General features: G+C 38.3%; 1 protein-coding gene across 6 annotated transcripts in view; it reads left to right on the forward strand.

Moving 5' to 3' along the window:
* The window catches only part of LOC143023485 (uncharacterized), a 96,967-nt gene that overhangs the window by 78,668 nt on the left and 692 nt on the right, over positions 1–17,607 (forward strand). For 5 of the 6 annotated variants that reach the window (XM_076182005.1, XM_076182006.1, XM_076182008.1 and 2 more), the window contains 7 exons: positions 557–663; positions 1,827–2,007; positions 2,941–3,381; positions 3,600–3,782; positions 7,245–8,044; positions 11,118–11,310; positions 13,240–17,607. The exon at positions 13,240–17,607 is cut by the window's right edge. In XM_076182005.1, the coding sequence (XP_076038120.1) occupies positions 557–663; positions 1,827–2,007; positions 2,941–3,381; positions 3,600–3,782; positions 7,245–8,044; positions 11,118–11,310; positions 13,240–13,581 (2,247 nt within the window). In that variant the 3' untranslated portion in view covers positions 13,582–17,607. The remainder of the gene's footprint in view (positions 1–556; positions 664–1,826; positions 2,008–2,940; positions 3,382–3,599; positions 3,783–7,244; positions 8,045–11,117; positions 11,311–13,239) is intronic. The other variant, XM_076182007.1, reaches the window with a different exon arrangement.

The following is a 17,607-nucleotide window of genomic DNA, read 5'->3' on the forward strand; positions in this document are numbered from 1 at the left end:
TAGTGTGGGTAGGTTCCTAAGAATCAACTAGCAGGAAGAGGAAAGGAGCAGTTGCAGATTGTCAGCTCTCCTAATGCAAAAAAAGGATGGAAAATAATTAGGAACTTAGAAAGTACAATCTTGTGGATCTGTTCATTGGGTTGGGGGTATATTTTGCAAAACCCATCAGCCCCTTTACCTCCATCTGAAGGTGACCCTTAGGGGGCTGACACTCAACCTCCAGATTAGGACCAAGATCTCTCTCTCTCTGTCAACTGAGGCTGTATTTCTTACACTTTTTCACACATGGAGAACTGACAACTGATGACTGCTTTCTTTTCCCTACAACTTTCAACCAGTGACATAGAAACAGTCCCACACTATTACAACACAGACATCAGTCCAAATGTTTTTCCCAGAGATATCTATGGGAAGTTCTGAGGGCTGTTGCCAGTCACTGTAGGGCTGAGAGTTTAACTTTGAGGCTGCAATTGATTAATTGATAAACAAATGATTTAGTTATAGATTGATGTAACAAATATATGGGTATAAAGTTGTGTTTCTCTTGAACCACCAGGACATCCGTGAGCACTACGAGAAGAAACTTGTAATTGCCAATGACCTGTACCTGGAATTGTCTGCTGCAATGCTACAGCTTGAACAACGTGAACAAGAACTTATCAAGTAAGCCATTATAAACCAAATTTGAAAGTAGGGAGTGCAAGTGAATAACTGTTATATAACATTTTCTCATTGGAAGGGGACTAAAAAATAGTTTCTCAACATTTTTTCTTTTCTTATCATACATTTACCTCATATTTTCAATTGTAAACCTAGTTATTTATCAAGCTATGTCATGTGTATGTATTTAACTTTAACATATGTCTATACCTATGACATCCTCTATACAATGGGGCTTGCCAAATCAAAACACCCAACCACACCAAATCACTCACACAATCATCCCTCATATCCCAGCATCTCAGGGATAAAGGGTCAGTCTGTCTTTCACCACATTGCTTGGTTTAGATACAGTTCAGCAAGGCACAGCCATTTCACTGCAGTGACCAACAGTTGAGCTGGATTTTACTTCATGCTTCATCATATGACAACCCATCCCCACTTATGCGCTCATGCATGAAGCAGATTTGGGGAACATATCTTTGCATCATTCATTCATCCATTCACAATCTCCCTCCAGACATTCCTGTCTCTTGCACCCTCTCTTCCCTGTTCCATTGACACATCATGTGGATCCAAAGCTCTTTTCATTCCATCCATGTATTTCATTCTAGGTCTTTCTCTTGTGCTTACTCCATTTCTGTTTTCTGCACTGTCTTTGTCAGCCATTCCTCATTCTCTCCATATGCTATGACCACCTTAACACATTCTGGGCTGAAACAGTGGCTGTAGGTGGTTATCTTAGGGCTGCAGATTTCTTGCAAGAGAGAACTCGGGTAAAGGATTGATTAGTTCATTGATTGAATACTTTAGGGACTTTGGTGACACCCCTACAGACCAGAGCCATGGAGCATCCTTTAATGATTGGAGACTAATGTTCACTCATAACTTCTGCTGTACTTCCTTTCTGCTACCCTCCAAGCTCTCCTTTACCACCAATATGATTCCATTTCTTTATTTTCCCTATTACATCCAGTGCTCCCTTTGCTCCATCCATCCACCTCATTCATGGTCAACAAAGTACTAGATATACTTCCATTTTGGTTTTCTTACACAATTCTCTTGCCTCCTGAATAATTTGTTATTCTCTTAAAAATTCTCTGATATTTAATGATATTTCACCAACCACCAATTAATAATGTAAGGATCTAAATAATTTAGCTTAGTTCCTCTTCTGCCAGACGGGAGCAGACAGCTCAGATCCATAAGGGTAAGAAGCGTATTGTAAAACCTCTCCTCAAGTACCAGGAAAGACTCCATCGTCGCAAAGTTGGGCAAAACAGTATTTCATCCAATCCAACAAGTCCTGAAGCTCACACTTCATCACCTGATTCTCCTTGTGCAGTGGTAAGCATTGATGTTGAAATTATAATATTTTGTACATTGTATATACATACACCAAAATGTCCTTTCCTCCTTATAAGAAGGGTGGCTTAATCAAAGTGTATGACTACCCACCACCCATCCCACACCCATGCAGAATCCCATTTGTTGTCCCTCCCATCTGAGCTCATGGATGAAGGGTTATCCCTCTCCCCTGCCTGTTTGAGTCAGAGGCAATGCAGGGCCCAACAGCTGAAGCTGGTTTATCCCCCAACACTTCATTACATAGATGAACAATATGTAAAAAAAATGCAGAAAGGGAAAGAAAGAGAAAGTATTGCAAACTTCAAAAATACATTTTAGTTCTCCCTTAGAATAAGAATTAAAAATAAAACAAGTAAATATATAAGTAAGATATATAGATAAATGGATAACTGGATAAAATAAAATTAAACAATAAAATCTGTGCATAATATAGTAGCTAATTAACTGATGTTAAAAGGATTTAGTACATAGGAAAGATAGAAACAAAGTCTTTTGCTGAAATGTATACAAAAATAAGAAAAAATGATTAGAAATTGCAAGGAAATTCAAATTATCTGGAAAATGAGACCTAGGGTCTATGCAATGCTAAGATACCTAAACTTCCTGACTAATTGAAACAGCATCTTGAGTATCTGGAAATAGTGTACATACAAAATTAGAAAATACCTATTCACAAAAAGAAAAGAAAGCAAGAGCTATCTAATTCTCAGATAGATTATATTTATTTGATGTTTTCCATAGATTTATATTTTTTCTTAAAAAGTAAACAAAAAGCATCTACAAAGTGTGATACTTATCGGAGAGTCTTGAAGGGTTCATATGATAGTGTGAAACATATGTGCTGACATCTCTTAATCTCAGAGATGTATTTTAAATATCAAGTGTGAGTGATGAATTTTTCTGTTGTTGCAGATGCTGACTAAGAAGTCTTTGTATACAGAAATTGGCACAAACAATATTCTTCTATCCACCACACGCCCCACGTCTCTATATGTTTCCAATAAAGGTTCTGCCTCATCTAGCTCTCGACAAAATCCAAAAACTACCTCTGTTCCTAGCAGCTTACATACCTGTACTCCAGCCACAACAAAAACCTCTTCAGTAGGCTCAAATCAGCAGCAAAATTACCTTCGCCACAACAACCGGCAGCAGCAACAACAGGTGGAACAGCAGACTATGGGTACTAGTTCCATGGTCCCAGGTGCTTCCTCAAGTGTAATTCCTCCTGTAGAGAAGGCAAAAATGAGAAGAGTTCGGCATCAGAGGACGCGAAGCCATGGGGGGATGACTTCCTCAGGGACCAATGCACCTAATGCTACCAGCCATCGACATAGCACTAACATTGACAGAAGGGTAAATATCTCCCTTTTCTCATTTGCTGTTTCCAAGACTTTTGCTTCTATTATTACTGTAGCTTTTGTGTCAATGTGAAGTGGTTTGATCCTGCTACGAGAATGACATTGCTTGAGCTTGACTTTAGTGGGAAAAAGTAGAAAAAAAAAAAAAAGATTCCTCACAGTTATTGTACTTAATGCCTTCTGTATTGTTCAAGTTATAATTTTCTTCTCTAGGGCTACAGTCTAAGTCCAAGTCAAGAGCGGGTTCCAATACTGGTCGATTCTGGGACACAAACAGACCACATGGATATGAGTGAAACTGACATGTCTCCCATTAATACTCCGGGACCACTGAAAGTGTTTGCACCCAGTTCACTCCAGTTGCATACACAAACACCACAAAAGGATATTGAAAAGGTATTTGAGGAATTTTTAGTTGGATGGTAGTTTAATGATCTGGCATGGTGTGATGGTATGCTGTAGAATAGTGGTTCTCAAAGTTTGTTCTGCAAAGTCACAAGGTTCTGGAAAAAAACTTTCAAGGGTTCCATGGCAAAAATTATATTAAAAAAGGTAAGAATTATGGTGCTGGATACTAAATCCTGTAATTTTATCTATTGTATGTGTGTGCATGTTTGTATCGGGTATTACCAGATAACAGCAAGGGTTCTTGTGGTTTGGGATCTTGGCCCACTGCTGTAAAGAATATTTCTAATTGAATGAAAATTGAATCATTAAGTGTATGCAAGGAAGCATTCAATATCCCCATAGAAATGTGAGGAAAGTAATAACATTGTAATACATCTAGGTTTAATTATAATTTTGATTACATATTTTCATGAGTAAAGGCAGTAGGGTGGAGTATTTTAAAGAGTTGTTGAATGTGGAGGAGTGGAGATGGATTGATTGTGTCAGTGGAATGAGCTAAGAAAATAATTGTGATAGGAGTGGAAAGTGGAAGAAATGTAAGAAAAGATCAGGTACAAGGAGCTTGGGAAATTATGAGAGATGATAAGGCACCTGGGTTAGATGGGTGTCATGCAGTGTTTAAACGGGGAGGTACAGTTGTGGTGGGCTGGCTAGTGAGGTTGTTCAATGTGTGTTTAAGGGAGGTGATAGTGCTGGAGGACTGGAGGAGTGCCTGTATACTTGCTTTACAAAGGAAAAGGAGACAAATGTGAATGTAGTAGTTTAGAGGGATCAGTTTGTTGAGTGTAGTTGGAAAGGCATATGGGAGGGTTTTAACCCCTTCCATACGGTGCCGCATACGTAGGCGTCATGAGGAGCAAGTGGATACGCGAGGCTGCCATATCGGCGTCTTGATTATATTTATTGTAGTTGTCCCTCCGTAATGACATACTCTCTAAACTGTCTGTAATCACATTTTCTATGGTTATCAAAATTCACGGGTGAAAGAGAGAACGATCGATATAAACGGTGACTATATTTTATGATGCGAGTATTATTACGACACTTCGTACGGCTGGCATCGGCTGCTGCCCGCGAGATTTAAGGCCCATACTGAAGAGGTTAATAGAAAGGATTAGGAGAGAAATAGAAAGAAATAATTGGTGAGGACCAGTGTGGGTTTAGGAAAGGTAGAGGATGTGTGGATCAGAGTTTTGTGGTAAGGCAGATTTGTGAGAAGGCTTTGGCAAAAGGTAAAGATGTATTTTGGGCCTTTATGGAGTTGGAGAAGGCTCATGACAAGGTAGACAGGAAGGCATCGTTGGAGGTATTGCAGATATATGGGATTTGGGGGAAGACTGTCTAGGGCAGTCAAGACTTTTTATGAGAGTAATAGAGCTTGTACGATTGGAAATTGAGAAAGGGAGTGATTTGAGGTAAAGGTGGGGCTGTATCTTGGCTATGTCTTGTCACCATGGCTTTTCAGTGTGTACATGGATGGGGTGGTATGGGAGTTAAATGTGAGTGTGTTGGGGAGGAGTTTGTATGCAGATCACACTGTACTTGTGGCAGGGTCAGAAGAGGTATTATGGCAGTTGACAGAGTTTGGGAAGGTATACAATAGGAGAAAGCTGAAGGTAAATGTAGGTGAGAATGGCAGTGAGTTCAAAGTAAGTTTTAAAGGAGAGAGGCTATAGGAAATATATAGTTTTAAGCATTTGAAGTCACATGTGGCAGGAAATGTAGAAGTGGGGATGGAGGTAATCTATAGGTTGAGAGAAGCTTGGGGGATTGAAAAGTGTCATGAGATATAGGTATTTAGGAATGGATGCAAAGAAAAGATTATATGAAGGGATGATTGTGCCCATGTCACTGTATGGGGTAGAGACTTTGAATTTAAGACAAAAGAGAAATGTAAATTTGTTTGAGATGAAGTATCTGAGAAGTATGGTAGTAGTTTCAAAGTTGGATAGAGTGAGAAATGAGGAAGTGAGGAGGAGAGTGGGGGTGGACAGGAATTTGGCAGATAGGGGTGATGAAGTATTATTGGGATGATTTGGACACATGGAATGAATAAATGAAGAAAGATTATCGAAAGAGGTGTGGAAAGCAGAAATGAATGGAGTGAACTTGAGGGAACAATTGAGGATGAGATAAATGGATGGGGTGGAAGGGGCTTTGAGCAAGAGGGAAATATCTATTGAGCAAGGAAGAGAGAAGGCAGGGGATAGTTGTGAGTGGAGAATTGTTGTGAATGGATGTTATTTTGATGCAGCCCAAAGGGATTTCTTTCTGTCTTCTCTATTTTCTGCATGAGGGGACAGGGAGGAAGTAAATGAAGTGTAAGTGTGTAAGTAAAGTGGCCCTGCTGTAGATGTACTCTGTCTTGCTGCATTGCTTTAGACATGGGCAGGAGACAGGGATGACCCTTCATCCACAAGGAGCTAAGATGAGAGGGAAACAAGGGTGGTGGATGGGAGTAGAATGGGTGAGCATTGGTGTGTGGCTTGACTGGCCACCTCCCTGGACATGTTGCCTCCAGTGAAATGGTATACAATGTACCAGCTTGTTTTATTGGTGCCACGTGTTACTGTATGATGGTATTGGAGGTGTCTTTTCAATTTTATGTAGGAAGGCATCCAGCCATCTTTTGAATACTTTAACTGCAGGATGTGGTGTTCTTGAGGTAGTTGGGAAGACTGTTGAAGAGCTTTGGGGTCACTCTAGTTAGACAGACTTTCATGGGTCATAATGATTAATAAATTTGTGTAAATGTTGTATGTTTCTGTAATATAAGCAAGGAAGAATTTTGGTATATACATAATTATAATGTAATAAGAACATTAATGTTATATTTGAACATAAAATTATAAATAAATGTGTGTATCATGTTTCATAAACAAAAATATAAACTATGTAATTGGAGTTCATTTATGTATTTTAAATTATATATACAGACGCTCCTCAACTTACGTTTTAGTTACGTTCCAAACGGCCGAACATAAGTTAAAAATGAACGTAAGTTGTTACTGTACTATACATCCGTAAATTCTATTACCGTATCTTATAAAACACCCCTAAATCATTCATTATACACATAACATTGTAAAATAATAACATTAATTTCAAATAAATTAAATTCAAGCAACATAAATTGAGATGGTGGAGGAGGAAGAGGAGGCAAGGCATGTTCAGTTTGTCGTTTGTGCAATGTAAACAATGGACGCAGCGTCATGCGCAAGTATCGTTTGAACTACGGAGAGCGCGCTAAACTAAAAAATTCACTCAAATTTTTTTTTTTTAATTTTTTTTACAGTCAGTTCAAACGTAAAATCGAAAAAACGTAAAAGGAATGAACGTAAGTAGAGGAGCGTCTGTATATATATATATATATATATATATATATATATATTTTTTTTCTGTGTTGCCAATTAATAGCTGAATAAACTAAAAGGATATTTTTTTTTTCAGGTGATTACAAAGGATGGCAGCTCCTGTGGTCATACAGTGACAGAGACTAGTCCAAATGGCAATACAATTCCAGAACGGAGTCCTTGCTGTGAACATTGTCCAAGGCAGAAATACAAACGATTCATTTCAACAGATTCAAATGATTCAAATAAAAACTTTGCCATTGCTGACCCCATTGTAGCCAAGCTTAGTGAAGGACGAGCTACTTTTACTGTAGAAGAAACACTGCAAATTCTAAACAACAATGATGATGATGTTGACATTCTTCATCAGCTACATGATAAGTGGGATGCAATCGAGAAGGTGTTGTCAGATAAAAAAGGCCTCCCAGGTGGATATAGGAGATCATTACCCACACAACAGTCTATTTTAACTTCACATGGGGAAAAAGGAATTGAGGAATCATTTCTTAGATCAAAACCTTTTGACTTTACACGTCACAAGTTTGATGAACGACCTCTTCCGCCTCCTCAATCTCCACCTCTTGGACTAGGGAGATCACAGTCACAGAAAAGGTCTGACGAATCTCCTTTACCACCCAAGAGTATTCATCACCAGCAAGGGAACCATTATCTAAAACCAGAGCCACCGAAAAGAGAACCTGAGACTGAAGATGAAGAACGGTTCTCAAGCACAGACCAAGACTTACTGAACCGAAATTCAGAAATGGTGGCATCCAGTGAGCTCGACTCCAGTCATGATTCTTTTGGTCATGAAGAAGAGTCTGTGTCTGAAATTGAAGAGGAAGAAGAAGATGGTGAAGAATCTATAGATGGACAGTATCAAATTAAAAGAAAGTGGTGAGTAAATTCTTAATTTTATGAAACAATGTTGCCTGTCAATACTTTCTTTAACTCTGACTAGTACTATATTTTCCATAGAATATAAGAGCTCTTAATGATCAAATACAAATGAATGTTCATCAGTTTTGAAACAAACTTCCCCAGTAGACTTCTGCTACAATTAGGTGGATGGGAGAAATTGCGAAAAAATTGTGTAAAAATTATAATAGACTTTATGTTGGTTAAATGGATAAAACCCTAGATGCCAGGAATAAAATAACATGTGTATAGCATTAAGACATAGCATACTACAAATGGTTTATTCTCGCATGTCTGAGATCATAATCATTGCAATAATTGGAACAACTGAAAAGAAAGTGTTGCAGATAAATGTAACATCAATAGCCATATTGTAAAATTCAATGTTATTAAACATACAGGTAATGATATATACATGCATGTACCAAAAGGCCTTTTCCCTCATAAAGTGGGTGGCTAATTTAAAGCACACACCAATTCAAACCCATTTGTTGTCCACCCTCATGTTAGCACCTCATGGATGAAGGGTCATCCTTGTCCCTTGTCACATTGCTTGGGTCAAAGGAACCTCTGAACTCAGCATTTCCATATTAGGGCCCAACCGCCAGAGCTGGTTGACCCACACCACCTCATTATATGATGACCCCCCCCCCCCTTCCACTCAAGAAATTTACGGAGCTGACAAGAAGAGCATTCCTTCATGCCATTTCATTTCCTCATTCATTGACAACTATTTTCCATTCACTCTTATCATTTGCACGTCTTCATCCATGCTCAACAGACATCCATTGCCTCATTTGCCCCAGGCATGCACCCTTTTTTTTCCAAAGCATTTAGCTGATGCAGTGTTGAAGTTTAGCCAGAAGCCTTGAAAGGAGAATTTTAGTTTTAAAAACCTCATTCTCCTTTTTCATGAGAAATGGTGGTACTCCCTCATATTCTCAAAGAATTCAGTATTAACATTGTTTTTAAGAAGTCACATTTCCTTTATGTAAATAGATGATGTGTTTATAGTATTCCATGTAAAGAGTGTGGAAAATGGTATATATGTTGGACAGGTGAAGAACTAAAACAATATAAGTATAACACCAGAACAGTTTAATCATCAAGTGATATTTTTGTTCATGTGAAATATATTGGTCATATAAATGTTTGGGAATTGTAACATCCATTTCTATTGTTAAGGGAAATATTATTTAGTTTTGTCGCATTAAACAATCTTTTGACCATGGTATGAATTTTAGCATGGGAGTGTATAAGTTGGATGGTTTTATCATCATGAAAATTGTAACAATTCAGGAAGCCAAAGATAGCCCTAGGTAATATCATGCTCAGGTTGAGTGAGGTCATTGTGTAACCTCTCCCAGTTTCTTTCTTTCTCCCTTTGCCTAATCTTATATTATTTGCTTATCTCAACTGTTTCTATGTATTCTGAAGATGTCTAAATAGACAAAATTGTTTGGACCATTGATTTTTTCATTTCCCAAAGATTTTGAGCAACAATGATATGAAGAGTTTTGGGGATATAGTTTGCAAATATATAAATGTCAGTACATTAAATATGACTGTCTTGAGCAAATAAAATAGTCCTTGTACAAGACTAAAATCATTTGCATCTACCTGCACCATAATTTATTGGCTTCTGTGAGTCACAAGGAAAAACAACAAAGTTAGGTAAGAGAGGCCATTAATTTCTTAATGTAGGTAAGAATGAATATCATTTCTAGTTAGATTAGCACTCAGTCAAGTAGCCTAGAGAACATATCTTAGGGTAGGAACTTGCGTATGTTATCCCTGTATATTCTGCAGTGAATTAGCTTACTGGTACATTCATTTTAGAAAGCCAGAAAGGTACATATATGGCTTACCTAAAGTTGTAACATGAGTTATGGTATCTTCTCCTTCCATCATATTGAAGTCCACTTATAATCTGTGCCATAAACTATTTGTGTTGTGAAAGGTGATAAAATGGGGTGGAGTTGAGGAACTGGGGAATACCTCTCTGTATTTTTCTCCCATGTAGAGTCAAGTCATACCCATGAAGAATCAAGGTATGTTTAGACTGCCACTCCCCTTACAAGGAGGAAAAAGACTGTTAGTATTACAATGCTGGTAGGGGTAGGAGGAACAATAGTGAGCTTGAGTGAGTTTATTTCTCTAATGGTATCACTGCACAGTTCAGCTGTGTTTGTGTGTGTGTATTTACCTAGTTGTATTTTATAGGACGGGAGCTATGCTCGTTGTGACTCGTTTTCGTATCTCTCCATGTCCAATTTTTTCTTGAAATCGTGTATAGTGTGTATTTACCTAGTTGTATCTTACGGGAAGGGGAGCTACACTTGTGGTCTCCTGTCTCTGTATCTCGCAGTATCTAAATTGCTCTTAAATTTGTGTATTGTTTTTGCACACACTATTGTTTTGTCTAGTTTGTTCTATACATCCACCACTCTGTGGGGAAAACTATTCTTTTTCAGGTCTCTTCTATAACTATAAATGCATGTGTGTGTGTATGATTCACCATGGTCTTGATCTCATGTTGGACTTATAACTGGCAAATATTACTCTCCCAGATGAGAGCTCGGAGCTCACACACATGCGCGCGCACACACACCTCATGGCACAGTGGTTAGAATTCCCGGCTGCCACTATGGTGGTCCGGGTTTGAATCCCTCCCAGGGTTGAAATAGTTTCAGTATCGCTGCGCTGTGAGTTGTTACTCCAACTCTCATGGGCAGGGAGTTAGGGGTGTGTTCATGTAAGGTCACAGCATTACCCAAAGATCAGTCATATATGAGCTCTGAGCTCTCTTCCAGGAGGGAAATAACTGTTGATCACAAGTTGAACACATGATCCAAGACCATGGTAAATCACACACACACACACACAACTCCTTGTGTGTGTGTGTGTGTAAAAAAAATTAGCACATCATAACTGCTCTGTGGCAAAGTGATGCAAAGTATAATAATTATTACCAACACTGTTAATTAGGTTTATTCTTTAAAGATGAGTAAATGATAGCTTACTTCATTTACATATTTACTTTTTTGAACAGTTTCATGCGCAGACCCATCCCACGTAGCAAGAACCATCGAACAGCTTGCATGATGAGGTCTACACATAGCACACAATCTTCTGAAGGCTGTGTATCTGATGATGAAGCTGGCCCTTCATTGACCACTAGAACAGGTTATTATGCCTCCAGAACAACTGAAAAAAGTCCAGGAAGGTACAAGAATAGTCATGGGGTAAGAATCTTATGTTTATTTGCCTAGAAAATATACTCATGATGGGAATACATGAAATTTAGAAACTACTAAACAATGAAAGAATGTGAAGTTGTAAGAATACATACATACATGCACCAAAATTACTTCTCCTTTTGAGGGAAGCTCACTGGCCAAGTGGATTAGGGTGTTGTTACTTATGGGAAAGGTTAAAGGGATGGCAGTTCGAACCCTGCCACCAACAAAGTTGAACCAAGGTCATGGCTCATTAAATTCCATGCTACAAAGTCCTCTGTAAGGAGTACCATCCTAGCCTCCTGATTAGGGGTAGTTCATGACATTGAACCACACACACACACATATATATATATATATATATATATATATATATATATATATATATATATATATATATATATAATATATATATATATATATATATATATATATATATATATAATATAATATAATATATAAACCTTCTGAGGGGGTGGCCACCTCAAAATATACACTCACCCTGCACCAACCGCCCATCTGAGACCCAATCTTTGTCTCTTCCATCTTAACACATTGTGAATGAAGGATCATCTTGTTTTCCACATTACTTGGGTCAAAGGCAATACAGCAAAATACAGTGTTTCCACAGCAGGGCCCAACAGCTGGAGCTGGTTTACCCTCACCACTTCATTTAATAGCAACCCCGCCCCCCTTCATTTACCCAAGAAACTTAAGGAACAGACAAGACAAGAGGAACATTCAGTCAAACCATGTCATTTCCTAATCCATTTACAACCACTCTCCATTCACTCCTATCATTATATACTCTTTCCTCCTTGCTCAGCAGACATTACTTTTGTATTCATCGCCTCTATCACTCCATCCATCCACCTCATTTTTGGTCTTCCCTTCAAGTTCACTTCATCCAGTTGTGCTTTCCACATTCTTTTTGCAAGCCTTCCCTCACTCATTCTTTCTATATCCCCTGACCATCTCAATACTCTTTTGATCTACTCTATCTGCCTCTCTGTCTATCCTCTCCCCTCACCTCACCTCCACAATTCTCACTCTGTCCTTGATGTAACCATCTCACAAAGGACACCGAACACCTCATCCTACATTGCCCTGCACTAACGCTCCACAAACAACAACACAGTTCTTCTACGCTGAGTAACCTATGGGCTTGTCTGGTGGTTGTTGCCAATTACCTGAGAGACATGGGTCTTCTACAAGAAAGATCTGGGGCAACAGATTGATTGATTACTTCATAAAGTTAACATGCCTTTTGAACACTTCATCTGGAATATGTTTAGGCTCTTACTTTCTACTTCCTTCAAAGTCCATGTATCAACTCCATATCCAATAGTACAATCACTTCTTCATACAACATTTTCTTTGTATTCATCCCCAAATACATATTTTTCTTAACATTTTTCATTTTCTCAGACATTTACTTGCTTCCTGTAAACCATCATTCATCTCCACCTTCACTCTGTTCACTTTTGTGTGTGACCCCATATATATTTAAGCTTTCCACTTCCTCTGGCCAACTCTCTTTCTTTCCCAACCAGTGTTCGTACATTCAACTTTCCAATTCTCTAAACTCTTCCACCTCTTTGGGCTAAACTTTTTAGCCAGTCACTTTCAACTAGTACCCCTCACTCATTATTCATTTCTCATTTGTCCCCTATACATAGCCTGTGGAGTATGCCCTGGTATTTTCTGAGGCTAGACTTAGGTTTGGTTTTATTGGTTCTGGCTTGGGTTTTATGGTCAAATCCCCCTCCAGATGCCAACCTTCCCCATTACCCAGGCTTGGGACTGTCAGTGCAAGTTCAATTGGATTATCTCCTCAGTGTTTGGGTTCCAAAGATTAAAAAATGAATTAATGTAAAGCTGTTACTCATTTACATGCATCTTCTGTTTTAGTTATTTTTTCTCTCTTTTTTACAGACACCATTAAACAAATCAGAGGAACCTTGTGATACATCTGACTCTGATGACCTGGGTCCTGAGGATGATGAAGATGAAGATGATGAGGAAGAAGACGAAGACATCAGTATCAAGACTGTAGCACGACAGAGATTGGGAGGAGAACACAGAGGTGACAGTGGAGATGGGGAGGAGACTAGCAATGGGAACAAGTGTAGTCGTGTTGGAATTAATGTCAACAAACATAGAGGTATCCATAGTGATGTTAGTGTGAGCCATCCAAAAGGGGACATGAAGAGAGGAGGAAAAGATCAAGGAGGAAGGGGAGGGGGAAGTGATAATAGCAGAAAACAGGCTTGGTAGTACTATGTTTTTATATAGACTTACCCATCCTCAAAAAAATATAGACTGATTGTAGCTATAGAATTAGCATCACCAGCTAATATTATTAAGTGTAAGATAAGTGACCAGGAAAATCATAATGGTGAATTGATGATTTGAACTGAAGAAGTAGAGAGAAACAATTGATGATTATAATAGACAAAGAAGATTAAGTGCTAAGAACAGAAAAAAAATGCTTGTGTGGTGAGCAGTTGCTGGCCAAAGACAAATGCACTACTGCCATTGTAAAGTAAAAGTGCTACTGAAACCAGAACTGCAAGTAAGTTAAACTGATGAACAAAATATTGAAGCAAGAGTTTAATCTCGTAGATGATGCAGCAGCTGTTTCCATTTTTGCCATTATGGGGTGCAGTAGTGCAATACAATATTCATGCATACCATAAATACAAGTGTATATTTGTATGTGTATGTTTACCAAATTTTATAAGTGTGTGCGTGTGTGTGTGTGTGTGCATGTGTGTAGTGCGCGTATGTATGTGTGTGTGTCTGCATCCATCTTTTTACGTAATTTATATAACTAATATACAGGAAAGGAGCAATGCTTGTTGCATGGATGTGGGTGTATGTGTGCACACATAGGCAAGTTCATGTGTGTTTGTTTTATATACATATATATGTATATATATATATATATATATATATATATATATATATATATATACATGTGTGTGTGTGTGTATGTATATGTATATATATACACACACCAGAAGGCCCTTCTCCACCTTATAAGGAGGATTTCTTCATGATGGGAATTATGAACCCAGCCCTCTTTAATAGGTCCCTCCAGCCCTGGAGGAGGCTCATGTCCCCAAGGAACCCAGATACAGTGACTGGGGTGTTCCATAGGTCATTTAGGGAAGAGACTTTGTGGTATTGTTTGATATGTTTCCTACAAAGAGATCCAAAGCTACAGAGTGATTGATAGATCCATCCAGCCTCCAAAACTAAAAGGGGGGAATGGCTGTTGATGGGAGGGATGGTAGAACAAAGTCTCAAGAAAGGAAGTAGGATGGAAAAGCAATATTTTCCTTTCCTCCCCTCAAACAAGACTAATTTTTACCTTCACTCATAAGAGAAGTGGCATAATCGAAAGCATGCTAGTCCTGTATTAAATTATTTGTGGGTTCCAATCCTGCACTCCTCTCCAGTTCCCAGCAGTGACTGGTACCTGCCCCAACAGTCAAATTGCCTCGGGCAAAGGTGACAGTTTTGGCTGCATCTACAAGCCTCCTGGCATAGGCTCTTCACCCTCTTCTTCTTCTTCATGAAAGAATACTGGTTGATTCTTGGCCATAGGAAGGTCTTGAAAGATGATATAGTATTGACTACATGAAAGTTATGAAGACTGACTCTTCAGATACAGACTACATGGAAAAGACATATATCAACTTAAACTGCCTAACACACACATTGCAGACATTAATACAAAATTTGATCATCAAGTGATTTATGGACAACCCAGTGGAAGTGGCTGAATACCTTGGGGGTACGGGCTTTCAAACACCTGTTGTTGGTGGAGTGAGAAAGTTCCATATGTGATCTAGTGGAACTACATGAAATTTAATTGTACACAAGTGTGTTTGAATGCAAGTGTGAATGTGTGTGTATTTATCTAATTTCTATCTTTTACACTTCTTACCTTCTCAAGAAACATTCCATGTGTATCCAAAGCCCCTTCACCCCGTGTGTGTGTGTGTTGTGTGTGAGATAGAGAGACAGAATGAATGTTTTGCGTGTACATGTTTGAAGTGTACAAAGCTGCATGTATGTATATGTATATAATACCTAATGTATTTGAGTGTGCATGTGAAAGCATTATGCTTCTGCTTCATCAATCTAGTCTGAATCTGGTTGCTCTCAGTGGCAGCTGGACAATGAATTTCTCAAGGTGTTCACATGTAACAAAACCATTCCAGTTATTATTTATAGAATTATAAACAGAGATACTGAATGTGAAATATCCTTCTCCACCTATAGTGTTGTTTGCTCACCAAACTCCTTATGTACCCATCTCTTATATAAAAATAATTTCATGTTATATCTAATGATATCAATAACTGTCGCCTCAAGTTTCACTAACTGGAAACCCATAGCCCCCACACTAGTTAGCAACAGTCCTTGGGCCCTCCCATAGATCTCTCTAGGAAAAAACTTTGGACTGTTGCCTGTGTTGTATTAGTGTGAGAATGTTGATATTGTCACTAGCTGGTATGAAGAAGAGGAAGAAAACAGCCATCAGTGGTCTTCCCTCCTTATGTAAAAAAAAGTAGAGGAGAAATTTAAAGCCAACAAAGAGATCCTGGGCCCAGTCTGGAGACTTAGCGCCAGTCGTCTCCTGGGGGCTACACCTCCAGATAGAGATGAGGGTGTTCATGGAATTTGAAGACAAATGGCAGGAAAGCGAAACTTTCCAAAGTTTGTCTCACAGGACCACCACATGGAGGCTGCCATCATTGGTCCTATGTTATATCTACCTTCTCAATATTCTTCCTGTTTTTTATGTTCATAGACTACTTGGTGTAATCATCAATCATTCCATATTTTCTCTGTATTAAAGAAAATTAGAAAATGCTTATACCATCAGACTGAAAACACAGCTTTGGTAATGCATTGTGTAAATATATACAGTACTATTATATATCATATGTCATTCCATGTAATGACTTTCAGCTGTATGAAGTGCATTCCAGTACGTAATATTACATTCCAATATTATACATACATTCCAAGACAACAATTGCATTATAGTATATAAACGACTGAGAGTCTGAAAATGATGGATGGAAAACTGCTGTGCTTTAGGTAAAGGTAGAAAGCAAGACGTGCTAAAGTAGAGTTTGTGGGAGAAGAAGTGAGTACAGGTTTGCTTCAGAAAGCTGTAGGAAGCAGAGGAGCAACTGGCGTAGGGTTGGCTTAGGCTAAACAAGAGGATTGTTTGTACCTGTTTATTAATGATACTCTGAGGATTCACAATGCAGACTTGGAATTTACTAATACTATCGCGCAATAGATATACTTGTTGAAGGCCATATTATGAACATATGCTTACATATTCCTCAACTGTAATGTAAATTATAATTCTGCAATACTTGTTAATGGCCATGCTACAGTTATATGCTTAAAAGCATTCCAGGCTTGCATTGTTAATTGTATCATAGTTCATTTGAAATGAACAAAAATGTTTGGATGTATTTTTTAGATGAATGTGGAAGGTATAACTACAGTGAATGAGTTTGAAATCTAGAGCTAATTAAATGAAATTTAATTTCTTGGCCAATCAGAAATGCTTTTTCCCATTACCAAAATTATATCTCAGTTGTATGTTTGTGGCCTTTTTACTTTAAATATGACATGATTTAATTGAGTCTTAGATTCACACCATTAGCAGTGTTGTATTTCAAACATGAATGAATCTTTCATTACTGGCAGTTGTTACAACCAGTGATTGAAATTTTTAACTTATTGATTTCTTAGCATTTTTTCCCCCACTTCGAAGACATGCAGATTGATGATGATGATAATTGTTGCCTCAAATTTCAATGACTGGAAACCTACAGCCCTATATTGGCTGGCAATGTTCTTTAGGCCCTCCCATAGATCTCTGGGAGGAAATGTGACTATTGTCTATGTTGTATTAATGTGGGACTGTTTCTATAGTACTGGCATATAGAAGTACAGGAAGGGGAGTAGTCACATTTGTCATCTCTCCTTACATGAAAAGATAGAGGAAACGTAGTTTCAAGTTCATGGAGAGAGATCTTGGACCCATTCTGGAGACCATTTGTCAGCCCTGCACCACCAGATGGATGTGTGTGTGTGTTGATAAGTTTTGAAGATGGGCAGCAGAGAAATGATTATCTTTGAATGTCTGTCTTGCAGGACCACCACTTGCAGATACCAGTCTTTGGTACTGTGCAAATTAAGTTCATCAGAGGGCAGGCTAATACAGTACATGTAGGAGTTGTCATTCTTGTGTATATTGAAACA

Source organism: Oratosquilla oratoria, unplaced genomic scaffold, assembly GCF_046742065.1.
Source record: "Oratosquilla oratoria isolate Oo_2021 unplaced genomic scaffold, ASM4674206v1 SCAFFOLD48, whole genome shotgun sequence".
Taxonomy (NCBI): domain Eukaryota; kingdom Metazoa; phylum Arthropoda; class Malacostraca; order Stomatopoda; family Squillidae; genus Oratosquilla; species Oratosquilla oratoria.